A 27660-nucleotide genomic window follows, 5' to 3' on the forward strand; every position below is an offset into this window, starting at 1 on the left:
AAGAAGCAATTTCATTGATATCACCCAAATGAATTTTAAACTTTAAAGTAGATCGCTACATATAGACTAAGTTATTTGTCATATGAATAGCTAGGTTATTGAGGGCTTGTGTGTTGGGCTTTATTGATCTGATTTCCACTTGAGAGAGCTGCTTACTGTATTGGCTTGCCATAAATTAGATGATTTTTGCTTTTAGTTTCAACATTTTTAGTTTGAGATTTTTGTGTTATGTAGCCTAAAACTCATCACATAAGCTTTAGGAGTGATCAAATTAATTGAGATTTTTTATGATGATTTTCTTGAAATTAGGGAACAGTTGGTTCACACTTTCGTAGTTCTGTCATTATTTTGATCTATTTTAAATAAACAATCATCAAGATTTTGAGTAACAGGGTTCCAAAATGGACTAAACAAGAAACAGTAACTAAAATACAAATACATATATAATTTTATATATAGGAAAATAGGAAGTCCTGCATTTGACTTTAAGAACTCAACTGTTCAGCATACAATATATAATATGTAATGTATTTTTTTTTTAGAATTTCTTTTTGTGGGTACATAATATGTGTATATATTTATGGGGTACTGAGATATTTTGATATAGGCATGCAATGCATAATAATCACATCATGGAAAATGGGGTGTCCATCCCCTCAAACATTTGTCTTGTGTTATAAAAATCCAATTATGCTTTTTAAATTATTTTTAAATATACAATTAAGTTACATTGACAATGGTCACCCTATTGTGCTGTCATATACTAGGTCTTGTTCATTCTATTTTTTTTGTACACATTAACCATCTTCACCTCCCCCTCAGCCCCCCACTACCCTTCCCAGCCTCTGGCAACCATCCTTCTACTTTCTGTCTCCAGGAGTTCAGTTGCTTTGTTTTTTAGATTGCACGAACGAGTGAGAACATGTGATGTTTGTCTTTCTGTGTCTAAAATCAGGCTTTTATAGGAGCTAAACTTAAAGAAGACTTGTGAACTTCAGGTGGCATTACCATTCACCCCAGTGTACCCAGGACAGTTCTAGTTTATGCCTGCTGTTTCTGTGACCTTATTAGCACTTCTGTTCCCTGAAGAGTGTCCTAAATAGATGATAAAATATGGTTACCCTGGTTTTCGTTGCCATTGGGATCAGTATGAGACGGTAGTGTGATGTGTTCTTAAGATTGCTAATTCAGCTTAGGTAATATTAGAAATAAAGGATTCTGAGGCAAGGAAATGCAAAGCCTCATTATTATACTCTTACTTATGAAATCTCAGCCAGCATCTGTATCATTCTGAGTGCCACATTTAAGAAGGACAGCAGTGCACTGAAACACTATTGGAAAATGTCTACTCGGTCCTTAAAGGGTCTGGAAACCTCATGATGAGAGGAATCATGACAGTGGTGCAGGCATGGATACCTGGCAAGCAGAAGACTTTGGACACATAGTAGTTGGCTTTCAACTTGGAAGGCTTGCCACAGGAAATCAGAATTAGGTTCCTTGGGGGTCCAGAAATCCAGAAACTAATGAATAGCAATTCTGAGGAGGTTGCATGGAAAGGATAGAGGAAAGAGGCCCAAGGTCAGAGTCTTTGGCCTGTGATTGACAAAGTTCATGCTGTCAGTCAGCCCCTGGACCAAAATGAACCTGTTGGGGACACCTGCCTTAGCCCCTTGTGAACAAAATTATTCACTTGTAAATAATCCTTTAGCTTTTCCTTGGCAAGATGATTAAAGGAAATACTATATGTGAAAACATTTTGTAAACTAAAGCATACCCAAATGTAACTTCTCGCTGTTACAGAAATGCATTTATTTTTAAAAGACACTAAAGAAATTAATGCATTTTGTTTAAAAGTGCTGATTTTCACAATGTTTTATTTCAGGTGATTTTTAGACTAGACTATATGGGTAGAGAATCAGTGATATAAATTAATAGCTATTAAGTGTGACGTTTTTCATTTGGTGAAATGGAAATAATTGACAGTTTTTATTTTGAGGTTCTCATTATATTGACATTTTAATGACTTTGAGAGCAGTTTTATCCCTTTTATAAATAAAAGTGTTTTAAAATAATTGGCAAAGCAGATTTACTAAGTTAATCTTGATAAATGGGAAAATAATGCTTAACACTTTATAGTTGACTTTATTTTTATTACTTGAAAGAAGAAATAATTCATAGCTAAATTTCTGGTCAAGTTGTTTTGATTCTGCCACCTTTGTAGCTAATGGGTATCTCTCTCCTTCTCCATAATCCCTTTCCCTTTCTAAGAACAGAGTTGGAGTCTATTTTCATGACACTATGGCCTTTCATAAGCTACCCTTCTGGCCTCGTTTTCTCCTAATTTTTTCATATTCCTCCTTCACATCAGCCATATATTGTCCTCTAAACTGTCTTACCTAGGTTCTTCTTACCTTTCTCTCCATGGCTTTGTAAAGGAATACTTCTCTTTTTCTTATTCCATTTACCCTATTCAGAGTAGTGTCACCTTTATATAATACCTCATTGCTTTATCCAGCAGTTAATTCTTGTGGATGCCTCCACTCCTATTATATTTGCTCTTATTGTGCTTCTCACATGCATGTATTATGGGGAAAAGCACGGACTGTTAGGCATCTTAATACCCTCTGTATACGGACACAGTGCCTAGCCTATTAGTAGGTTTCTAGGAGAAATTGGTTAAATTTAAGTTGAACTCTGCTGCCAACCTAATCTAAGCATTTAATAATTTCTATTAATTCTTTGTTCATTGTCACCAGTTAAAGAGATCAATAAATTTATGAGTTTGATTTTATTCATTAACTCAACTAGTATTTATTGAACACATTTTGCATAGCCAAGCCATTGTTGAGTGTTGGCAATATAATACAATTGATTCTTCAGAGGTACCTTGATGTTCTAATGAGAGAGATAGGGTACATGCTGTAAAATGAGGTACACATGTGCTCCACTTGGGAGCTGTACACTCGATTGCTGTGTTTGCTCTCTTGATTTGTCTGTCTCTCATATATAAAGTATCTGCTACACCAATGTCTATGACGGGGTTCTGGCTACATAAGATGCCATGGACAGACCACTGGAGATAACACTGTCCTGCAGTTTTACCCATGAGGTAATCTTCAGGAATGAATTAGATGTTAATAATATACTGATATTTGTGTATGTTGGGAAAAAAGATAATGACAGTAAATGGCACTAGCACCCGTAGCAGTTCATTATGGCTTATCATTTACTAGTGCTGTAAGCCAAAGTAATATGTTAAACCACCTCATTTTAAATTATGTCTTAACTTCAAGCACAATGGTTTCCCTGTTTGTTTTATAGAAACTAGAAAGACTGCTTTTGGAATTATTTCTACAGTGAAGAAACCTCGCCCATCAGAAGGGGATGAAGATTGTCTTCCAGCTTCTAAGAAAGCCAAGTGTGAGAGCTGAAAAGAATGCCCCAGTCTCTGTCAGCACTCCCTCTTCCCTTTTATAGTTCATCAGCCACAACAGAAATAAAACCTTTGTGTGATTTACTGTTTTCATTTGGAGCTAGAAATCAATAGCCTATAAAAACAGTTTTACTTCCAATCCATTAAAACAACAAATGAAACCTAGTGAAGCATTTTTTTAATAGGCTGCCAGCTTAATGAATTTAGATGTACTTTAAGAGAGAAAGACTATTTATTTCTCCTTTGTGTAAGTGATAAATAACAGCAGATATACTTGAATAGGATGTTTCAGGTATTTTTGTTTTGTTTTGTTTTTGAGATAGGGTCTTGCTTTGTTGCTCAGGCTGGAGTACAGTGGCATAATCACAGCTCACTGCAACCTCAATCCTGGGCCCCCTTCAGCCTCTCAAGCAGCTGGAACTACAGGTGTGCACTACCAGGCCTGGCTATTTTTGTTGTTTTTTTTTCCCTTGTAGAGACATGGTCTCACTATGTTGCCGAGGCTGGTCTCAAACTTCCAGGATCAAGCCATTCTCCTGCTTTGGCCTCCTCAAGTGCTGGGATTACATGAGCCACCACATGCAGCCAGATGTTTGAATATTTTAAGAGCTGCTTTCGAAAGTTTCTTGTTCATACTCAAATAGTAGTTATTTTGAAGGTATTCAAACTTACATTGAAGAAGTGACTTAGTTGATCTTGTTTTAAGCTTCTTCCATGTATTCATCAAATCAGCATTTTTTTCTAAAAGAATTGCTATAGAATTTGTGGAACGAGAGAGGATACACATGTGAAATTACACCTGGCCTCTTCCTTCACTGCTTCATACCTATGAGAGGTCTTTGAAATAGGATTCCTTACTTTTAGTTAGAAACCCCTAAAAACCTAATATTGATTTTCCTAATAGCTGTATTAAAAATAGCAAAGCATCGGACTCAGCCAATTTTGGAAATAATTTATTTTTATAATGGGATCATATTAAGTAGAAGTAGCTTTTTACGCAAATATGTACATTTATGCAATATTAATGTAAGGGCTCTAAAACACGATGGAGTGGAGCCAGAGGTATAACTAAATAAGAATTTTTTTTTAAAAAAAAGAGAAAACTGTTCTATGGGTTGGATAAAATACAATTTTAAAAAGAGAAAGCTTTATAACCTCACCAATGAATATAAATGTTTAAATAAAATATTGATTTAAAAAAACCATTAAAACAAAGTACATCATGACCAGGTGAAATTTATTCTTTTTTTTTTTTTTTTTTTTTGGGACAGGGTCTCATTCTGTTGCCCAAGCTGGATTGCAGTGGCACAATCTCAGCTCACTGCAGCCTTTGCCTCTTGGGCCATCCTCCCACCTCAGCCTCCCGAGTAAGTGGGACCACAAGCCTGCACCACCACATCCCGGCTAATTTTTGTATTTTTTTTGTAGAGATGGTGTTTCACCATGTCCAGGCTGGTTTCAAACTCCTGGATTCAAGCAGTCTGTTCGCCTCAGCCTCCCAAAGTGCTGGGATTACAGGCACAGGCATGAGCCACCATACCCGGCCTTCCAGTTCTTTTTAATGCAGTATCCTTTATCATATTCATAGGTCAAAGAGAAAAATCAGAATATTTTTAACAGATGCCAAAAAGACATTTAATAAAGTTTAAAATCTCCTGATTTTTAAAATGACAACAATAAAAACCCATGGCAAAATTAAAGTAGACAAATATTTTATGTGTACATATATATGTTCGTATGTGTCTAATTTTTGTGTATATTAAACATGATGGCTCCAAAAGCATTTTTGACTACCACTTGGCCAATTTGATGGATTAACCTACCCATTCCTTCTGTAAAACAGGCCAGTGCTGCTGAGCCCACACACCAAAAGTCTGCCACTTCCTTCTGTGCAGTTTGCTTTTGTCTTCACCCCACTTAAGTTTAGTCAGCTGTGTTTATTCACAAATCTGTTTATGCCAGCTGTATTTAGCATTTTATGTAAATTAATTTTTTAAATATGAAAATTGATGAACTATTGGGGGGCAAATGAAGAATTCCCAGGAAAACTAAGTCAACACTTTGGAAAAGTTTGGAAAAGAGTCACTACAAAGAACTGCTGTCAAATTAGGTGTGAGAAAGATAACAAATTTGGGGGTGATCAGTAAAAACATTGGATTGCTTCGCTAATGTCAAGTTCGTTTTCTGCTTTAAAGGGACTAGAATTCAAAAAAGATAACTTTGGATCTCTCGTCAATGTATCCATACTCCCAAGAACAGGCTTTGACCCTTCTTTAAAATTGGTACCCAAGTATACATTTATCTATTTTAAACTCAAAATGCTTAACAGGATGTATGTTCAATTTTTTGCGATGTCCCACCTTAATTTATGAATTAGTGACATACCAGCTACAGTTACCAGATACAGTAAGATTTTCATGTTACAGAAAGGAGGTAAAATTATTTGCAGATATGACTGTCTTGGAAAACTTGTGAAGTAAATGGGAAAAAAATAGAAATAAGGTGCCTTTCAGCTTATGTCCATGTACTACACATTTGTGTAGTATGTGTTTGCAGTTGTGCCTGCTTTCTATTCATACACGTTTATGCCATTGTTCACAATAGTAGGGCATGATGGCTGATCACCAGTGAATAGCAGAGGCAGGTTTCCTTCTAATATTTACTTTTGTTAAAATGAACCACTGATTTAATTGCTGCAAGATGACGATACCTCTGCCAAACCAAGATGAAGTTTGGCAGAGTGGCCAATTATGTATAAATACGCAAAAAACAGTTTTGATTAGTAACCTGTTATATAATTTTAAAAGATGACACTATTCACAAAGATGTAAATTACCAAGAAATGTGTAGGGCCTCTATAAAGAAAACTTAATGAAAGTAATAATAAAGGGAAAATAAAGAATACATGGAGAGAGACATTCTGTTTTCTTGAATGAGACAAATTGCAAATCAAATTCTCCCCCAAATTATGCATTTAACAAAATTTAAAATCAAAATGCCTATAAGTATTTTTTGTTTTCTTGTTTATGTATTTGGTCTTTGGACTTGGTATTCTGAAAGAGTAAATATGAGAACTGGAAATTTCAGAGAAAAATCTAATGGGAGGGACTTACAATGCTGAATATTACAGAGTATAACAAAACTAGTACTGTAATTAGAACTAATTGGTGCAGAAATTCAGAACAGTGAAAAGAGCAGGAAGTCCAAGATCACACTTAAGATATAAGAAGAAATGATGGATTGATTGTTCAGTTAGTGATACTGAAATGATTGGTTATCTATTTGGGAGAGGCAGTACAGCATACCAGTTAAGTGCATAGGGGAAAGAAAAACTAAATTCATTAAAAACCCAACTTGCTAGTACTCATTAGCTATGACCTTGGGCAAATTATGTAACCTCTCTGTGCCCCACTTCATCTGTTCTCCCTACCTGTGACATTATTGCAAAGGTTAAATAGGTTAATATTTGTAGAAGGCTTACTTTGGACAGGGCCTATCATATAAAATGTACCAACTATGGCCAGGTGCCGTGGCTTACCCTTGTAATCCCAGCCCTTCGGGAGGCCAAAGAGGGCAGATCACTTGAGGTCAAGAGTTCAAAACCAGCCTGGCCAACGTGACAAAACCTCGTCTCTACTAAAAATATAAAATTAGCCAGGTGTGGTGGCACACACCTGTAATTCCTGGTACTCGGGAGGCTGAGGCAGGAAAATTGCTTGAGCCGGGGAAGTGGAGGTTGCAGTGAGCCTAGATCGTGCCACTGCACTCCAGCCTGGGCGACAGAGTGAGACTCTGTCTAAAAAAGAGAAAGTATCAACTATTTTATTATTTATTACTTGGTTATATGAATTTAAATATTGAAGTGTCAGCTATTATTTAGGAAAAAACTAAGTCAAATCTCTATCTCACACCCAATACATACCCATAGTGAATCCAGGTAGATTAAAATTTTAAATTCTTTTAAAAACTTGTAAAATACTAGAGGAAAATATAAGTTAATTAAAAAAATGATAATCTTGGGTTGGAATACACCTGCTAAACATGGTCATCAAAGCCAGAAAACAAAGTTTGATTGATTTATCTCTACATAACAACAACTGGGAAAGTACATTTACAATGCATATTCCAGGAATGTTTAATATGCTTAGCTTTTAAGAATTTTTTTTTCTTTTTTTAAAATACCCGGCATGACATGCTGTTAGCATCCACACAGATCCCCGTTCCCAGGGTGGTGTACCTATTTTGCTGGTGCTTCAGACATTGGATACTAATGACTTCTCTTCACCCTTTTCCAGAGGATTGTCCTGGGCTGATGAGAGTCACTTTACCTGGAGATACCTGGGAAGTTTTGTCTCCTCTGAGGTTGGCCCATGGCCAGTGACTGATGCAGGGCATTACAGCCCAGCCCACTGGCCTCGGTGGTGGTACAATTTATGCTCCTGAGCACCCCATGGGATTACGCTGAGTGTGGATTTCTCCTGAAACCACATATTTGCCTCTTTTGCCCTGTTCTGTTTTTTCTCATTCCCTTGCAGAGGACTCTCAGTAAGTCACTTGCACAAGAATCCTAATTTGAAACACTGCTTCCGGGAGACTTGACTTAGAAAATTGGACAAATAAAGTTGATTTTTTTTTAATGTCCAGTAACATGACGATGCTGAACTTTCCTAGTCACTTAAGGGAAAATCACCACAAATATATCTGGCTGATCAGGTTGAAAGTTAAAAGAAAAGAAGATTTATAAAGTGGGTATTTTCAAGGTTGAGGGGAAAGGCAATAACATTGTGGAGGGAGATATAATTTGATGCAAGTCTTATACTTTTTATGTCAATTTATTCAGAAATAAATGGTTAATTATAAAGGGTGGATGGATAAGGATATTCACTGCAACAATGTCTAAAATAATGTGAAAATGGAAACAACCTAAATACCCAATAATAACAGGATTAAATAATCCATTGTACATTAAAACAAAAGAATACTGTCTATAAAGACGTCTAGAATAAGTTGTTCGGTTGAAAAAGATGTAAAGCTAAATACACAATAGCCATAATGTGCACAGAAATAATCAGAATGTCATGAAACCAGGATTATTGGTGATGTGTTGCTTCCTTTGTTGTTCATTTCTGTATTGGCATAATCAGTATTGGGTGTTCAAGAGTAGAGGGAAGGCAGTATGACAGATGTTATGACATGGGGAAAAAGCAAAGTACAACCAGAAGACACCTAGGGGAAACTAATAGAATCTAAGGACTCAAGGTTGGCTTCCTGGAGGAAATACAGCTAGACCAAAGGGGAGGAATGAGGAGAAGTGATGCGATGGGGCGGAGTGGGCTGTAGTGGGAAGAAGAGACTTCCAGGGAGCTGGCACAGTATGTGAAAACAGTAAAGCAAGTGCCTGGATTTTTTAAGGAACTGAAAATTTAGTTGAGTTGAAATTTAGAGTTTGGCTAGGAAAGTAATGAGAGATAAGAATAAAGAGTTAACAGCAGCCAGATTTTAAGGATTTTATAAGACATTTTTAGGAGTTTGTATTTCATCCTGAGGGAAATGTGAAGCCATCGAAGGGTTGAAAGAGGAGAGTGAGTTGATCAGCATTGCATTTTAGAAAAATCACTCTGGCTGCAACTTGAAAAACGTTCTGGAGGTAAGCAAGCCTGGAGGCCAGGAGCTTGGGAGGACTGTTTGAGTGATCCAGATGAGAAGTAATGGTGACCTGAACTAGGGCAGAGGCACCTAGGATTGGAAGACACAGACAGATCACAGCACTACTTACGTAGTATACTTGGTAAGACCTGGTGGTTGATTGAAAGAGAATGGTGAGGGAAAGAAGGTCAAAAACAACTAGGACTCTCCATTGGCCAGTGTGATGTGCCCTTCACTGGAGAGCAAACACAAAATGAAAGATTGTGGACAAAGAAAGAGTTGAGTCAGTGGGAAGGCAAGGAGAGAACCTTAATTTAAAAAGAAAAAACGACTGTGATTAAAAACGTGAATATTTCCCCCAACGTCTTTATCTTTTCCATTAGCAGAGATAACTAAGAGTTGGTCTTACTCTAATGGGATTTATTCCGTATTGTCCCTCATGCCCTCTAACTAGTTATTAGTGCAAATAGTTATATGTGGCAACACAAAAAAATAACTCTTTATTCTCTTCTCTCATGTACCTTCCATGAGGTACTCTTTAGCGGAGTGGATTTGAGGCAGATACCATAAAGAAAAGTTGGTCACATGGTGGTAACACATTGAAGTTATGCCACATCAGCACTAGCAGGAGAAATGTCTGTATTGTAGGTGCTTCACTTGGAAGAAATTGGAGGACCTTGAGCCTTAAAAGTCTGACAAACTTAAGCCAGGACCCCTGTGGGGAAGGTAGATGGGTGGACAAACAGGATTGGGAGTCAAAGAGATAACAATGAAATCCCCACTGCCTGCAGGAGGTGGACTCCCTGGATTGGTAAAACACTAGATAGAAAAGTCACAAAAATATTTCAAACCATTCTCACAACTCTGTATGTGTCTATGACCGGACACCTGAAAGACCTTCTGGTTATGGACTGTGCATATACACTCTTCCAGATGGTTAGAGGCATATCTAAGAGGTTAACATATATGATCTTGTCCAAAATGGGTCTCTTGGTTCTAGTGTTTCACATCAGACTTCATTGGCTTTCATGTATTTCCACAAGGGCCAAACATTTCTCATATATTTGCTGTATTCCAGAAAGCCGTGTTCCTGCTACCTGGAACACTTGTTGCTTGAATAACTTCTGTTTATCTTTCAGACAAACCCTAAAGGTTACCACCTCAAAGAAGTCTTTATGGAAGCCTCATCATCTTATTGACAGTCACAGCACTCTGTATTGTTTCCTTCATCGTATTTACTACAGATGGATACTATGCACTTATGCCTCACTTAACAACAGGGATACATTCTGAAAGGTGCATTATTAGATGGTTTTGTTGTGTGAACATCACAGAGTGTTACTTACAGAAGTCTAAATGATACGGCCTACTACATACCTAGGCTATATGAGCAATACAGCCTATTGCCCCTAGGCTACAAACTTGTACAACACGTGACTGTACTGAATACTGCGGGCAACTATAACACAATGGCAAGTGTTTTGTGTCTCTAAACAAACAGAAAAGGTAATGCACTGTACTATGATGTTACAGCAGCTAGGATGTCGCTATCAATAGAAATTTTTCAGCTTCATTTTAATTTTATGGGACCACCCTTGTATATGTGGTCCATTGTTGACGAAACATCATTCTGTGTCACATGACTATATATTTATTCCTTATTATTCCTTTAATATTAATCTCTTCCAGGAGGGCATGTCAGGGACAATCTCTTTTTCTCACCACAGGTCTTAGGACCTGGCCTAGCACCTGGCCAAGAACTACTGGCATACTTTCTTTTATTGTGCTTCAATTTATTGTGCTTTGCAAATATCGAATTTTTTACAAGTTGAAGATTTGTGCCACCTCTGTAAACAGCAAGTCTATTGGTGCCATTTTTTCAGTCATGTGCCTGTTTTCTGTCTCTCTCATGTTGCATTTTGGTAATTTTCACAATATTAAAAACTTTTTCATTATTATTATATGTGTTTTGTTGGTTAGTGTTCTTTGATTTTACTATTATAACTTTTAGGTAGCCACAAATTGCACTCATATCGGACAGTGAACTTAATCCATGAATGTTGTGCGTGTTCTGACTCCTCCACCGACCAGCTTTCCCCATTTCCCTCCCTCTCTCCAGGCCTCCCCATTCCTTGAAACAAGGCAATATTGAAATTAGGCCAATTAATAACCCTACAATGGCCTCTAAGTGTTCAAGTGAAAGGAAGAGCCACACATCTCTCACTCTCAATCAAAAGCTAGAAATGATTAACCTTATTGAGAAAAGCATGTAGAAAGCCAAGATAGGCTGAAAACTATGTCTCTCAAGTTGTGAATGCAAAGGAAAAGTTCTTGAAGGAAATTAAAGCTGCTACTCCAGTGAACACACAAATGATAACAAAGCAAAACAGCCCTATTGCTGAATGGAGAAAGTTTTTGTGGTCTGGATAGAACACCAAACCAGTTATAATAATGCCTTAATCCAAAGCCTAATCCAGAGCAAGGCCCTAACTCTTCAATGCTATGAACGCTGAGAAGTGAGGAAGCTGCTGAAAAACAGTTGGAGAACTGCAGTGGAAGTTGGTTCATGAGATTTGAGGAAAAAAGTCATTTCTGTAACATAAAAGTGCAAGGTGAAGCACAAGTGCTGATAGAGAAGCTACAGCAAATTATCCAGAAGATCTAGCTAAAATAACTGATTAACATGGCTACACTAAGCAACAGATTTTCAATGTAGATGAAACAGCCTTCTATGGGAAGACGCCCTATAGGACTTTGATAGCTACAGAGGAGAAGTCAGTGCCTGGCTTCAAAGCTTCAGAGCTTTGACTCCCTTGTTAGTGGGTGATTTTAAGTTGAAACCAATGCTTATTGACCATTCTGAAAATCCTAGGATTGTTAAGAATTATGCTAAATCTACTTTGCCTGTGCTCTATAAATTGGACCACAAAGCCTTGGTGATAGCACATCTTTTTACATCATGATTTATTGAGTATTTTAAGCCCATCATTGAAACCTACTGTACAGGAAAAAAAAAATATTGCTTTCACAACATTACTGCTCATTGAAAATGCACCTGGTCACCCACGATTTCTGATGGAGATGTGCATCTGATGAGGATGTACAAGGAGATGAATGTTATTCTCATACCTGCTTACACAACATCCATTCTGTAGCCCATGGATCAAGGAGTCATTTTGAATCAAGTCTTATTAAGAAACACATTTCATAAGGCTGTATGCCATAGATAACGATTCCTTTGATGGATCTGATCAAAGTAAATTCAAAACTTTCTGGAAAGGATTCACCATGCTAGATGCCACTAAGAACATTCGTGGGTCATTGGAGGAAGTAAAAATATCATTAACTGGAATTTGGAAGAAGTTAATTCCAAACTGTGTGGATGACTTGGAGGAGTTCAAGACTTCAGTGGAGTAAGTAACTGTCGATGTGGTGGAAATAGCAAGAAAACTAGAAATGGAGCCTGAACATGTGACTGAATTGTTACAATCTTGTGATAAAACTTGAACAGCTGAGGAGTTGCTTCCTATGGAAGAGCAAAGAAAGTGGTTTCTTGAGATAGAATCTACTCCTAGTGAAGATGCTGTCAACATTGCTGAAATGACCAAAAAAAAGGATTTTGAATATTACATCAACTTAGTTGATAAAGCAGTAACAGGGTTTGAGAGGATGTACTCAACTTTGAAAGATGTTCTATTGATAGTAACATGCTATCAAATAGCATCAGATGCTACAGATAAATCTTTTATGAAAGAGTTAATTGATGTGGTAAGCTCATTGTTGTCTTCTTTTAATAAATTGACGCAGCCACCCGAATCTTCATCAACTACCACCCTCATCAGTCAGCAGCCATCTACATGGAGGGAAGACCCTCCACCAGTAAAAAGATTATGACTCACTGAAGGCTCGGATGATCGATAGCATTTTTTTTAGCAATAAAGTATTTTTAAATTAAGGTATGTGCAATGTTTTTTAGATATCGTGCTATAGCACAATTATTAAATCACAGAATAAAGTAAACATGACTTTTGTATGCACTAGAAAACCAGAAAAATTGTGACTCACTTTATTGTGATATTAGTTTTATTGTGGTGGTCTGCAGGTCAAAAATCATGGACCTGCATGTTCTCTCCTGGGAGGTCTTTGACATTGCCAGCCCCTGTCCACAAGAATTGTTAAATCTCTAGTTAATTTGCATTTTTCTAATGATCAGTGATCTTGAGCTTTCTTCTCCAGATGTTTGTTGGCCGCATGAATGTCTTCTTTTGAGAAGTGTCTGTTCATGTCCTTTGCCCACTTTTTTGATGGGGTTGTTTTTTCTTGTAAATTTAAGTTCCTTGTAGATTCTGGATATTAAAGCTACGTCAGACGGATAGGGTCTGAATGGCAATTATTAAAAAGTCAAGAAATAACAGATGCTGGCAAGATTACAGAAAAATAGGAACACTTTTATACTGTTGATGGGAATGTAAATTAGTTCATCCATTGTGGAAAATGGTGTGGTGATTCCTCAAAGATCTAGAACCAGAAATACCATTTGACCTAGCAATCCCATTATTGGGTATATAACCAAAGGAATATAAATAATTCTATTACAAAGATACATGCATGCATATGTTTATTGCAGCACTATTCACAATTGCAAAGACATGGAACCAACCCAAATGCCCATCAATAATAGACTGCATAAAGAAAATGTGGTAGATATACACCTTGGAATACTATGCAGCCATAAAAAGAATGAGATCATGTCCTTTGCAGGGACATGGATGGAGCTAGAGGCCATTATTCTTAGCAAATTAACACAGGAGCAGAAAACCAAACACCACATGTTCTCACTTATAAGTGGGAGCTGAACAATGAGAACACATGGACACAGGGAGGGGAACAAAACACACTGGGACCTGTAGAGGGGTGGGGTGGGAGGAGGGAGAGCATTAGGGAAAATAGCTAATGCATGCTGGGCTTAATACCTAAGTGATGGGTTGACAGGTGCAGCAAACCACCTTGGCACACGTTTACCTATGTAACACCCCTGCACATACTGCACATGTACCCCAGAACTTAAAATTTAAATTAAAAAAAAAAATCACTCGTTAAGCCCTGATGGGAACTTCTTAAGGAATGCGGGTTTACCATGCAGAAATCATTCTGACCACCAGGGGTCTCTTTCTACACATGACTGGGACTGAAGGCTCGCTAGAATTCCTTTGTGTCTTTACAGCTCTCAGCCTAGTTGCTGAGTGTGGTGGTGCCATTTCGTGGCCTGTCACCTGGGAGCTTATCAGAAAAGCAGAATCTCAGGCCCCACCTGAGACCAACTGAATCAGAAATCTGCATTTTAACCAGATCCCCAGGTGATCTGTATGCATATTAAATACTGGGAGTGCTGTTGTATGGGACATTTCTAATCCACAAAACTTGGAAAACAATGGGAGAAAACCCCTCCTATAGAGCTTGTTTTTCACATAGGACATTTCCACCACACTTATAGACAGGTTTAGAGGTTTAGAGTTTGCTTGCTTTTATTATGAATATAAAATGTACATACAATACAATATACATTTACACATTTACAGTTTGCATTTCCTTTCATCTTTTTTGAGCAAATTCAATTTTGCATGTCCCAGTTTGCCGCTCCTTCCACTGCCTTGCACTTACACTCATGACGTTCTCTTCACCTGGGTACTCTGTGTACTTGGTTAAAAAAAAAAAAAAAAAAAAAAAAGTCCTGCCTGGGGGTAAAATAGCTGGCTTCACTGTCCTTTTCACAGAATCACTTTCCTTCCATTGTTTCCTTTCCTGTCCCTACATGCCTTCCCTTGCTTCATTCAAACTTCTGCATTAAAAATTCAGGAGAAAAGAGGGCTGCAATAATCAGCCCTCTCTTAAAAACTCTTACATAAGCGAATGACACGTAAGTAGGCACTTGAACTTTGCTCTTTCACCTGGTTTAAGAACTACCTATGGGAGGGCTCTGAAAGTGTTATATACAAATGAAGCTCTGGTCACCAAATGGATTATCATGAAGGTCTGAATATCAGTAGCGTGGTAGTAAATAAATAAACAGAAATACATAAAAATAAACAGAGTTTCACTAAAGGAAATTTAAACACATATAACCCTGTGCTTTCTCAAAACTTCATTAGGTACATCTTCACAACACGTTGATAAATAGAAACTAGATTTTATGGCTAGTGTCTCTTCTCTTGGGCCATGCCTTCAAAATACCAGTAAACATTTACTGATCAAAGAGTCTGTCGTTTCCCTCAGAATGTAGCTATGCGAGAGGTCTTGTAGGAGTTCTCTTTGAGGCTATCGAATATTGCTTTGGTTCCATTCTGCCAGTGTAGCACCAGATCCATTGGCGTCTTCCCAGCCTAATCAAATGAGACAAGGAAACTTGACTTTCAGGTGGGTGACATCTGTAAATTCACATTCTCTGTGTGTGTTTCATGAGGTAAGGATTAGGTATATAACAGTGTTTTACAGTTTCCACTAGTGATCTGCAGTTTGTACTCAAACCAACCCTTCACTGTTTCTCAGAGGGATGCTTTTCCCATTTTAAGAGTAGAAATCTTTTTCACGTGGGACCATTCCAGGTATTGGTAAAATCCATTGTCCCTAGATACTAAGTGTCAAGAGCACCTCAAGTCATTTTGAAATTCATAAAATGCCTCCATACATCTTCCAGTATCCTGTGGAATGGGTTCCCGGAGGTGGCAGCATCCCTCTTGGACCAAGAATCAATGCCTATCCATTTGAACGATAGTTCTTTGATTGATAAGAAATGGTAGTAAATGAGCTGCATCAATAACTTGGCTTAAGTACTCAGGTACTGCTTGGGTACTATTACTGTTCCTGGGAACAGATTTTTCAGAACTTGTCAGAATTTTCAATGAACTCTCCCAGGAAATTTGTTTTTCTTGGAGTTGATGGCAATGACATGTGTGAACAAATCATTTTTGAGACGAAATTTTGATTTCCCTTATGCACATGTCTCAAGATTTAAAAATATTAAAACCATATCATCTCTCAATTCTTATCTATAGATCTGAGAAGTCCTAATTTTTTCCATCTCTATTCATTGAGAAGTTTCTTTTTAACCCAGTGACTGCAAATTGGCAGCTTTGAGATGCAAACCAGAATAGAGACTTGTTTTGTTTTGACCCAAAGAGAACTTAGATTTTTGTTAAGATTAGTATGAATTGGCAACAATTGGAAACCAAGAGATTTCCCAACTGGATTTGTGACTTCTATGAAAAAATCAGAAGAGTTAACAACATGGTACCCATGGTTCTACAGAGCAACATAGACTGGGTTGGGGAAGGGCCACCTTTAAAAGAGTTATGTGCACAGACCCTGACAACCACACATTGAAGTCACTTATGCCATTTGCCCGGCACAGTGAGGTCAGCCTGCAGTCAGATTACGCGATCTGTAGGTATTTAAATTAGTGGCCCTATAACTTTCATTTTGGAACTTCCCCACCTTTGTAGTGTCTTTCTCTAGGAACAGTCATCAGTAGACATGAATATAGAGTTTTGGATAATGAGAAAATATTGTATGCTGCTCCCGATCTCCTTTACATGGTATCAATAGGTTATTGATCTTTGGGGAAAACATCAATCCATTGGGTCAATGACATTAATAGTTCCATAAACCTGATGCTAAGATCTAACTGATAATTCAGAGCCCTATTTGTATATTCTGGGCTACTCTTCCAAAAATTCCTTGCACTTCTCTCCATTGAAATTTATATCGTGATTTTTCTGGCTACTTACACAGTCTCCCTAAAGCTGTATGCTGCCATTTGTCTCTGCTGGGAGTGTCTGACTGCCTGAAAAAAACTCTTCACATTTTCTGCAGCTTTCAAGATTTCATTGAACCTGCTCTTTTTCTGAGAGTTTTAAAAAATTACTAGATAAGATCAATTCCAATATCTAGACTGAGGGAGCCCTACTGTTAACACTTTCCCACTCCAAGCAATCTTCATTTATCACCATTCTTTGTTCCTGTCACCAAGCCAGATTTTTTTTAAACGGTAAAATATTCTTCTCAGTCTTTGCAACACAAATAAGGGGAGAAAATTATTTGCATTTATATGATGACTGAGTTTCCCTCCCCACCCCCTCCTCTTTTTTGTAAAGTGATTCTTCAAAAGCTTCTTTAAATTTATTTCTTCAGAAATTTATACCTGTTCCTCTGGGCAATATTTTTTAAGCTTATATTAGATGGTGTTTGTCTGGAAATTGAGACCATGAGGAAACGTTGGTTATGTTCCCTGCTTACAGATGAAGTTAAATTAATATGTACTTATACAAGAATTTTCAGGGCCTAAATATAGGAAATTATTTTGAGAGATGTGAAGACAAATCCAAGTGGAGAATGGATAGAAATTATCTGAAAAAAAATACAGGCAAAAGCACAGCTACCCCTGGAAGAAAATGATGACATTTCACATTGCTGTAAGGAGGAAAGGGACTTTCTGAATTACTCAGATTGGATATTGATTAACCTTAGTTCACTGCCTGCACTGACCCTTGTGGAATTTTAGGACATTTTGGAAATGGTGGATGCCTTTATTTCTAACTTCCTCAGCCCTTGCACAGACAGAAATGGCCAAGGCAGATTGGACTTCTAGGTGTTTGTGGGGATGAGCAAATTTTGACTATCTTTCATTTCCAAGACCAAATTGTAAAAGAATTATTATGCACTGTATCAGGCACTGAGGTCACTGAGGTCATAGAAGTATCTATGGCTTCCCCCATCTCTGGCCGTGTGACCTGAGTCCTAACCAAGATAAACACCATCCTTGGGGAAATGGGCAGGGGCATTTAGACCATCGAAGACCCCTCAAATGCTGCCACTGTGGGAGTCGTTTCACCTATTTAAGAAATGCTCCTGGAAATTGGAAAGCTTGCAAGCGGTGTTTCTTGTTTCCAGTACTTACACAGTTCTTGATGTTGAGATCCGCGCCATACATAATCAGGAGTCTGATCATCTTATAGCGGTTCAGTCTCACCGCATCATGCAACGGGGTATCTCCTTCCTAGAGAAGCAGAGTCAACAGGTTCAAGCTGGGTCTGAGGCCAGGAAGTGGGTCCTGCAAGGGCACCCAGGCTTGGGAGAGTGATTCCCAATACAAAAGCAGTGAAGCTTTGGGAAACCCGAGCGTGTCCAGCTACTCACTCTGTCTTTGGCGTTGAGGTCTGCCTCACAGGCGATAAGATGCTCCGCGCACTCATAGTGGCCAGTCCTCACCGCCACATGCAGCGCTGTGCTGAGCAACTGGAAAATTGGAAAACGCTGCTGATTCGCTAGGAATGAGGACAGAGGCTGTCCCAGACCCCAAGACATGTGCGAGGGGGAGAAGTGGTCACTAGGGTGCCTGCGCACAGCATGGGCCTCCAGATGACTTTAATGGAGAGGCAAGGTTAGGAGATGAAGGAGTAGGGGAGGAGGACGGGCGAGTAGGGGAGAGGGAGGCGGGGGGAAGAATGTGAGAAGTGGAGAAGGGGAGGCAGGGAGGGGGAAGGGATGAATGAAGGGAGAAGAAGAAGAAATACCTTATCTCGGGCGCTAATTTTTGCTCCTTTGTTCAGCAACAATTTTAAAACATCCAGGTTTCCTCCACGGCTTGCCCAGTGGATGGCTGTGGATTCAAGCTACACCGGGACGGAAAAAGACCCAACAATGTGAAGGAGAATGTGGTCTGGGGAATTAGAATCTGGTTGCTAGGGGCATCCGTGATAATACTGAGTTGTCCCCATCTAGATCGCCAATTCTAACTGGAGTCAAAGGTTCTTACCAAATGTGTTAGCTAAATTACGTGTGTGTGTGTGCATACGTGTGTCTTATTAGGAGGCTCTTAATAAATCTAATAATGTTTTAAAAGAATAAGAGCGACCATTTATTGAGACAGTTCTCATGCCAACATGGTGCTACACTCTAGACACCTTGATTCTTCCAGCAACATTTTGAGGTAGATGTTACTATGCACATTTTGCAGATAAGAAAAACCAGGTTCCAAAAAGTTCAAGTTTCTAGCCCAAGGAAACACAATTAATAAGAGGCAGAATACATAGTCCAACCCCCATCTGCCTGGAACTTCTAACTACTTTTGTCAAATGTACTCAAAAGTTCTAAACACATGTATTTAAAAATTCTAGCAGAATAAAAGTTGTCCCTTCCAAAATATTTTAATCTGGATCTGTCACCTCATCTAGGGTCCCTGTCGCTCTTTCTCTATCTCTGTGGGTTTTCTGCTCTCATTTTTGCTAGCACAGCCTCTGTACCTCAACTATAGTCACTTGTGTCTACAGTTGTAACGTGTATAGTTACACCTGGGAGACCCTCTCCTCACTGATCTATGTGGTTGATATGCCCCTGGCCTTAATCTCACACTCAAGATTTTTAGTTTCCATGCAAACTTCATATTTTGTTTCTTTATTTTTTTTTTTCAATGTGTTTATGTTTTGGATTCAATTTTGGCCAAGTCCTTTGGATTTCTTTGATATCCCGTTTCTGCTTTGCTATAAAGTCAAAATGAGCTGCATTTAAGTACATAAAGAATTTTCCCAGCTCAATCTGCAGTTCATAAATTATGCTGCATACTGGTCTTTGTAAAAATCACAGTGATTGAATTATTGAGGTCTGAATAGCAGCTACTTTCCATAGATGCAACTCATTTCATATTCAGTCTAGCCCTAAATCTCATTGGTAACAATTGGCATCTATAATATAAAGTGTACAGCTAGAGAATTCATATATGTTGCTGGCAGCCAAGGGACCATGAGCAGGCTGCCCTGTGAACAATGGAGGGACAAGGCTGTTGAAAGGCAAGTGTCGAAAATGAATGACTAACTCACTGATGAGGATATTGAATTCAGTTGAACAGCTTTCACTTCCTTCTTTTCCCTAAAATATTCCTCTATTTTCAGTATGTATGGAAAATATTTTCACATGACCTACTCTCATCTCCCAACTTTTCTTTATTTGGAGAAATGAGCTTTTGCCTAGTTCTCTCAGATCAATTTTCAGTCCAATCAGTCCGGTTTTGCATTGGAGGTTTTCCGGAGCTTCATATAGTCTACTTCTTTTGGCTCATTCCCAAGCAAAGAAATATATTTACCATATCACGGAATTCGATCTGGGCTCCAGCTTCCATTAACTTCTCCACAATTGCCAAATGTCCTTCCAAGCATGCTCTATGAAGAGCTGTCCGTTTATACTGTCAGAACAGAGATTTTAAAAAGAGATAGCAATAAATATAAAAATGTGCATAAACCCTTTTAAGAGCTATGAAGCTGGAGATTCTGATGACCTAACTGATAGAAACTCAAGTGCTTCTTTATGAATAGAAATGTCAAAGTTAACTAAAGTTGCAGAATCAGAACAATTATCCTGCAACTAATATTTGAGCTTCCTTCAACATACATTTCTAAGGGCTCAAAGGCCTACGTTGAGGAATGTGAACTTAAAGGCTCAAAACTGTCTAAATGCTGACGTCTCCCTTTCTTGTATCTTGCACCTTCCTTGTTCATGTAACATTACCATGCAGATCAGACAGTTTTCTTGTATCTAGGACTGTTGCTAGACTGACTATCAAAAAGTTTCCATTCATTTTTAGGAGAATGGGAGACACGTTTTTAGTTCAACTTTAGAAGCGATCCCCAATTTCACTTCATGGGGGAAAGAATACAAAAGGATTAGTGATTTCTGATAAATTGGCTTTATCTGAATGGGCGAATGGACTATTAGAGCTGGAACAACTTTAGGCATTATTTCACTCCAATGCCCCATGTTTACAGATAAGGAAACCACAGCCCAGAGGATGCAAATTAGCTGCTCAAAACCAAATAGCCAAGTAGTGGTACAACTGGCCCCTGAACTCCAGTCTCCAGATTTCCTATCTAGTGTTGACATGTTTGGTTTTAATCCAAGATGATGCTAATTATCTCTCTCTAAAGGTGACTCTTTGGCCCACATTAAAATCTTATCACAAGGATCTAAGAAGTTAAAAAAAAAACTGAAAAATCAGCCAGATGTATATGAGTGCAAAAGACAATACAATCCGTAGCACTGATCCAATATATATTTATTTTTTGGACCACTGAACTCTCCTATTAGGCTCCTGGCACACACAGCAACAGCTGGGGAAACTGTTTCAGGTGGAAGGACTTTGGCATTATATTAGCAAGACTGCAGTAAAGCATAAGAAACATAAAATTAATGTGCTGGATTTTGCAGTGCTTTGCATGAGTCTTACCTCATCACAAACATCTGGGTTGTTCTTGTCTGACAAGAATTTTTCTACTACTGGCAGTTTATTCTCCAGAGCAGCCTTCAGAAACGTAGGCACATCCACAGGTTCCGTCTAAAGCCAAAAAATATAGATATATATACATAGCATGAGAGTTACCGTGAGCTTGCCAACATTCAATCAAACCCTCCACAGATATTTGCTCCCCTGTAGCACAATACTGGACACGTATTACTGAAAACCAAAAAAAGTCCTTACAATGATTTCAGGTTCTGGTTCCTTTACAATGGGAACTTTAGTTTTCCTGTATTTTTTCCTTTTCTTCAGTTGAATGATTATTTCAAGGTCTTCTAAATTTTCAAGCTTTGATCTTTGTTCTAGTTTTTTCTTTTTGAGCTAAAAAGAAATTCGTATTTCAAAAATATGGTGAGTTCTACTGACAAGCATTCTGGTTGTGTCTAAACTAAATCTGCAAGGTCTGAGATAAACATGTGAACAGTTTGAGCAAAAACATTTTTTAAAAATTATATAAATCTTTGACTTCATTTTAGGGATTTCTTATTCAGATATTTATCTGGGAGTCTAATTTTCAGCTAATTGCCATCATCTTTACTTCTGTTGCTTGTAGAATCAGCCCTTGCCTAACTGAGGACACAATCTGGTCTCTAAGTGATGACTTTGTAATTAATGCCGTAAACAAGCTCTAGATTTTTGAAGGATTTTTAAAATTATGCTCAAAACTTGGTTTAATTTTTGAGCATGATAAAAAAGAATCTAACAATAAATGTTAAGCTCTGAAATATCAATGTCATTCTCTTTCACTAGGCAGAGCCTTCTAAAACAGACTGTCCAGGTACCACAGCTAACTAAAGCAACTTTTATCTGTGTTAGTAATTAAGGAAAATTCACCCAGAAACACAGATTGTGTCAACACAGACAGCAGACAGTTAAACAATGATCCAAGGACCACAGACCATGTTATTGAGAAAAAGAGATCTCCCTTGCTTGGGATTAACTACATGGTGTGTAACATCAGGAATTCACTGGACATGTGTATCTTTCAATCAAAACATGGTCACAGCACATTTATTCATTGATTCAGAATTCAGAGGTCATAGTCTTGTCAAAGAATTATTCCCAAAACCTGTTCCATACAAGTTGCCTCTTTATGGGTTAGAATCTGGTAAAGAAACATCTTAATGATTGGGTTTGCTTCTCTCTTCTCCTTCCCTGGCATTTCCAATCCCTGCTCCAGCCCCAACATCCTACTAGTGGATTCCACAGATGGCTCTCACCTCTGCCTCTCGTTGTTTCTCGCTTTTCCACTGTTGCTCCCCCAGGGTCACAGGGTGGGCTGGAAGTGTCTTCAGATCCTCCTGCTTCTCTAAAGTAACAGCAGCCTCATACTCTCCATCTCTGAAATCCTCAGGAAGGAATTCCCCTGCCTCCCCGTTGCCATTCTTCTTCCCAGTGACCTATGAGGGAAGAAGATGGCAGCGTCAGAAGCAGCAGCCTTGTCCTGGGTCCTTCTTCACAGACAATGCTGCAGGAGGCTCTGGGTCCTTCTTCCCTGGGAACAGCCACCTTTGAGCAGTGCACTCGCAGATCTCAAGCTGCGACACACGCACGCTGCTACAAATGTCTCAGAATTAACTTCAGGTGCTTGTCCTACTCTCTTGGTTAAATCAAAGCTTGGGTTAGGTTGACATATTTACATCTACTTTTAATCTGCTTAATCACATTTCTTTTAGGAAAGTCACAAACCTTCTCTACTTAATTAAAACTCAACTTTAAGTACTTTTGTTGACGCTTCACCTTGTTGTAAAGTTTCCAGACTTACATTCTTGCAAGAAAACTTCTTGCCTAAGACATTTTGATAACTACATGTGATTCCACACCGTAGTAATAAAACCAAAGGAGAAGATATTAAATAGGAAATATGCAGAGAATTCATTGCTGGTAGCTCCATTTTTTTTTTCCAATTTTACTTGTTTCATCACGTCAACCTTTTTCCACATATGACATTTTCAGAGTTCCCTTGCATTATGCCTGAAAGCAAAGGGCATTTCCATTTTCAAACAAAAACCAAGATGAACCAGTTGTCAATTTATTAAATTAATGTATCTTACATACCAGTTCCTCTACTTTCAGTACCATCATGTTGGCTGAAGGAGTCTTGTATGTTTTTCTGTCGTGGAAGGAATCCCTGGAGTTGGCCCTGCTGGGCCCCTCCACACCGGTCAGCTTATATAGCTGGGGCCGGGTGAGATAATCTTCCAACCTGGGAACCCTAGTAACACCCCCGCCCCTACTAGGAGCCAACTCAGAGGCAGGTGAATTTTCATTCCAGACTCAGTGTCTGGGAAGCTGAAGAGGGAGGGGAGGACAAGCTAACCCCGCTGAATATGTGAATCAGGAAGAAATGTGAGAGGGCCATTCCTTTGGTGGTGATCACACCGCTCAGCAATGCAAGTCATCCTATTTGTCAAGAGGCAGGGGACAGCTGTCTGTTGACATTGCACCACATCACTGCCCTTTTTTTTCTTTGTCAGCTTTCATATGACTACCTATCAAGAAAATGTAGATGCCCTACATATCACACCCCAGTAATATCTTTCTGATAAGCAGACTTATCAACACTTCACTTAGGGGAAACTTGCCTCAGGACATCCTATTCCCCGGGTAAACAGCCTAAGGGGAAGGGATCTGGGCCCTAAGGGCACTTGTCTATATCTGTTTGGAATTCTTTGGAGTGATGTCTGGGGCTAAATAGGCCCCATGACATGCCACCTTACCATCATTATAAGAAATTGAAAGCATTCAGTAATGCACTTGTCTTTTATGATGTCACTGGCCATAATTAGCACATGACATGCTTACCGTGTTCTTAAACAGCATAATAATTGCAGCATTTTTTCTTCAAAATGGATCAGAGAGGTCAAGAAATAGAGTATATGAAACCAGCTATTGGCCAGGCACAGTGGCTCACACCTGTTATCCCAACACTTTGGGAGGCAGAGACAGGCAGATCGCTTGAGCTTAGGAGTTCAGTACTAGCCTGGGCAACATGGCAAAATTCCATCTCTACTAAAAATACTACATATATATATATGCACACACATACACACATACACACACACGCACACACACACATATGTGAAAAAAAAAGGGACCATTTATTAGCAATGGCAGGACTCTGATTAGGTCATTGGGCTGAAGTTCTCAAATGCTATGGGGAAAGGAATCACCTGTGGGAGCTTGTCAGAAATACAGATCCCTGGGCCCCACTCCAGGGAATTCTGAGTCCATTTATGGTATTTATGGTAACTTGCAGGAATCATCTTGAATTCCAAAGCACCCAGATGATTCTGATGCATCAAGATTTGAGACATGTGGCCAGAGGGATGATGCACTTTGCTTCAGGAAGGGTTGAAAAAGGTCTCTATTTCTGGTTTCTAATCTTTGAGGTATAAATTATGTAAAAATACTGGGGTCTTTTTATAGTTTCAGGAAAAACTGGGTTTACTATCCTTAAGTTGTTTAAAATCTTACCTTTTTTGTTTTTTCAGTAAAAGAGAGAAGAATGGGAGAAGGGAATTGTGAATGGAGAGGAGGGTTAATTAGGAAGTTATGTTTGATCTTTGTGTGTCTATTTCTCCCCAGACTCATCCAATCAACAAATGTGGCTGCCATTCTCCTCTTCCCTCTTGAATGCTCAGCCAGTTGATGGTGTTTCTGGAACTTTCAAAAGACATCGACTCCCCACCCCAAGACAAAACACTGACAAAGAGGGACCCACCCCCCCAGTACCTTCTGCATCATATGTTCTGGTCTCCTAATGTTCTATCTTAAAAGGGGGTTAATTAAAGGAAATCTCCTGGGCTTTTCTTTGAGAGGGACACAGCTATCACTATTTTCTTTTTAATTTTTTTTCTTTTTTCTTTATTATTTATTTATTTTTAGTATATGGAATGTTTCACAAATTTGTGTGTCATTCTTGCACAGGGGCCATGCTAATCTTTGTATAGCTCTTATTTTAGTATATGCCCTGCTGAAGCAAGCAGAGTCATTACTATTTTCATTGGTCTCTTCATCTAAGTCAGAAGTAGTCATGGACACTTTTTCTACCATTTCTTATGCCTTTTTGTTCCAGGCCTGACCCAGACTGGGGGAAGTATTAGGAGGAGAAGTCTTTAGGGGAAGGACTGTGGGATGTTTAAGGTTCTTGGATATGAAATCCTAGAGCTGTCCGTGCCCTCAAAGTTGGAGCAAGACTAATGCTCTCATTTTACAGAGAGGATGCTGAGGCACAGAAACGTTAAGTAACTTGCTGCAGATGCATAGCTAGTTGGTGAATGCTAGGTTGAAGACTTTTTATTCCATGGAACGAAGCACACAATCATTGAGCCCAACAGATTTCCAAGGGCAAGTCTCACTTAGACCCACTCAGGATGCAACCAAAACTGATAAAAAGGCTCTTTACTGTTTCAATCACCTCAAAGAATGCAAGTGAAAGTGGGCAGGGAGGCTTACCAAGCCCTTTTCTTTCTCCAGTCATTTAATTATCCCTTGAAACCTAGCTGATTCTATAGAGCGGCTCCAGGAAGTCTTGAAGAAAACTTCGCACAGGATGACACTTGAAGATGACTTGACGGAATGAGCTGAACTTAAAGGAGCACGCTGGTGGATGCAAGGATGTCAGGGCTGGTGAAATCACTGCCAGTTCAACCTTTTCCCATGTTGATTCAGTTTGTCATAAAACATGAGAGGTACAGCTTGAGGATAAGTGGTCAGAAGATATAAAAAGAATATGACAACAAATAAAGAAAAAAACATGAGAGAATCTGCTTTTTGAAAAGAGATTCTGGGCACCTTTAGCTCTCTAACAAAACAAAAACAACAACCATTGTATTTTCAAATCATTCGTATTTATCAAAGTGGAGAACAAAATTCCCCTGCCGGAGAGTTTTCTGTCATTTGTTTTTCAGGAGTATCCTTCCCATAAAAGTTCACCCAGTGGTGTAAATTCTGACATTTGTGTATTTGGCTTTATCATAGCCTCGATCCGGACATCATCTATCCTTACTCAGATGAATTAAAACAATAAAGGTCCTAGTCAGTTCTACAATCATGAAGCAACTTGGCATCACCCATCTCCAACCAGAAAGAGGAAAGAAAGCACCCCTGAGCTTCTCCAGTGTCACCCCATGAGCCTTTTCCCACTCCCCTCGGGATCACGTGGGTGAAATGACATGTGACTAGACTATGACCATGGTTATAGTTGGAGAAAGTGAGAAGCAGAGAAGTAGCACCTAAAGTGCTTACTGCTGTCACCTAGGGATTAAAAGAGGTGCTTCGACCCCACCCAGATCCATGTGCCATAGCTCAGCTCCAAGTCCAAGGGCAGTTTTATCTTTCTGTATAAAATATGAAGTTCAAGACATTCTACTTCTACTCCAACTTTTCATTCTTATATTTTAACTATATAATAGACACATTATTGTTAAAAATAGCACAGAGAATGTTACCTAGTTGAGATCTCACTGTTGATTTGATACTTGATTATTTTTCACCCAGTAACCGTGTCTTGGAGATTGTCTCCTATCAGCACAAACAAATCTATCTTTGCTATTTTAAACAACTGCATGAATTTCCATGTATGGACGTACCATTTCTTATTTAACCACTTTCTTATTTGTGGACATGTGGGCTGTTTTTTTATAATGGGCATTTTTATTTTTTAAAAAGGCATTTTATAGCACATAAAACTGTATTGTTATTAACACTCCTTGTCCTTAGAACACCCACCTTGATACTAAAAGGAAGTGCTCCAAGGGCTGTAGCCAGATTCTGACTTGGAAACCACCTTGTTCTACTGTTGTACTTACAATTGCTCATTTTGCCATCCCTTTTAATAGCCTTCCCAGACCCAGCTGTTACTCACCTTCCTTGGCCCAGAGAAGTGGCTGACTTAGCCTGACCGGCAAGCCATGGCTCAGTTACATGTTTGAAAATGCCAAAGGAAGGTCACAAAAGTGAAGCAAATAAGGTTCAGTGTTGGAATGGAATAACCTGTATTTGAAAAGCAGAAAAGTACTGGAGACATTTTCAACAGGATTGTGGCACCTGCCTTCATCTCCTCTGGAAAGGCAAAGTCAAGACTAAAGTCCTTCTGCCCAGGACTCTGGATAAAAAGAGCACAAACTGCCCTAACACAGTTGGGCTGCCCACAGTAGGTTACTTTTTGCGGATATCGGTGGCCTCCTAACGTTAGAGGTAGGTGAAGGCTGTTAGGTCTCACCTCCACACCTTACAG

At 38.8% G+C, this 27660-nt stretch overlaps 2 protein-coding genes and 1 non-coding gene across 5 annotated transcripts in view; 1 reads left to right on the forward strand and 2 right to left on the reverse strand.

Annotated features, from left to right (window-relative positions):
* The window catches only part of RPP30 (ribonuclease P/MRP subunit p30), a 41418-nt gene extending 26252 nt beyond the window's left edge, over positions 1-15166 (forward strand). For 2 of the 3 annotated variants that reach the window (XM_001087609.5, XM_015147668.3), the window contains one exon: positions 3322-3526. In XM_001087609.5, coding sequence (XP_001087609.1) covers positions 3322-3431 — 110 coding nt within the window. In that variant the 3' untranslated portion in view covers positions 3432-3526. Of the gene's footprint in view, positions 1-3321; positions 3527-4704; positions 4801-5628 lie in introns of those variants that run through there. The other variant, XM_077946747.1, reaches the window with a different exon arrangement.
* ANKRD1 (ankyrin repeat domain 1) lies at positions 14579-23806 on the reverse strand. Its single transcript, XM_001087855.5, has 9 exons — positions 23478-23806; positions 22640-22819; positions 21603-21740; positions 21351-21458; positions 20214-20312; positions 18649-18747; positions 18272-18370; positions 18033-18131; positions 14579-15459 (listed from the first exon to the last, which is right to left on the reverse strand). Exons 1-9 carry the CDS (start codon positions 23502-23504, stop codon positions 15349-15351), a joined length of 960 nt encoding a protein of 319 aa, XP_001087855.1. The 5' UTR covers positions 23505-23806; the 3' UTR covers positions 14579-15348.
* A 1498-nt stretch (positions 23807-25304) lies between these two features.
* On the reverse strand, positions 25305-25406 carry LOC114670184 (U6 spliceosomal RNA). The gene has a single exon (XR_003719668.1). It is a non-coding gene; the product is annotated as a U6 spliceosomal RNA (small nuclear RNA).
* Between the last annotated feature and the right edge of the window lie 2254 nt (positions 25407-27660).

Source organism: Macaca mulatta, chromosome 9, assembly GCF_049350105.2.
Source record: "Macaca mulatta isolate MMU2019108-1 chromosome 9, T2T-MMU8v2.0, whole genome shotgun sequence".
NCBI lineage: Eukaryota > Metazoa > Chordata > Mammalia > Primates > Cercopithecidae > Macaca > Macaca mulatta.

What these genes read in the sequence shown, in the direction of transcription:
- ANKRD1 (XM_001087855.5), bottom strand. Translation starts at nt 23,504, where the DNA reads ATGATGGTACTGAAAGTAGAGGAACTG. An exon ending in AACCAGAACCTGAAATCATT is followed by an intron (nt 21,459 to 21,602) that starts GTAAGGACTTTT and finishes TTTTGGCTTTAG; the next exon opens with ACGGAACCTGTGGATGTGCC. An exon ending in ACCTCAACGCCAAAGACAGA is followed by an intron (nt 18,132 to 18,271) that starts GTGAGTAGCTGG and finishes CTGCTTCTCTAG; the next exon opens with GAAGGAGATACCCCGTTGCA.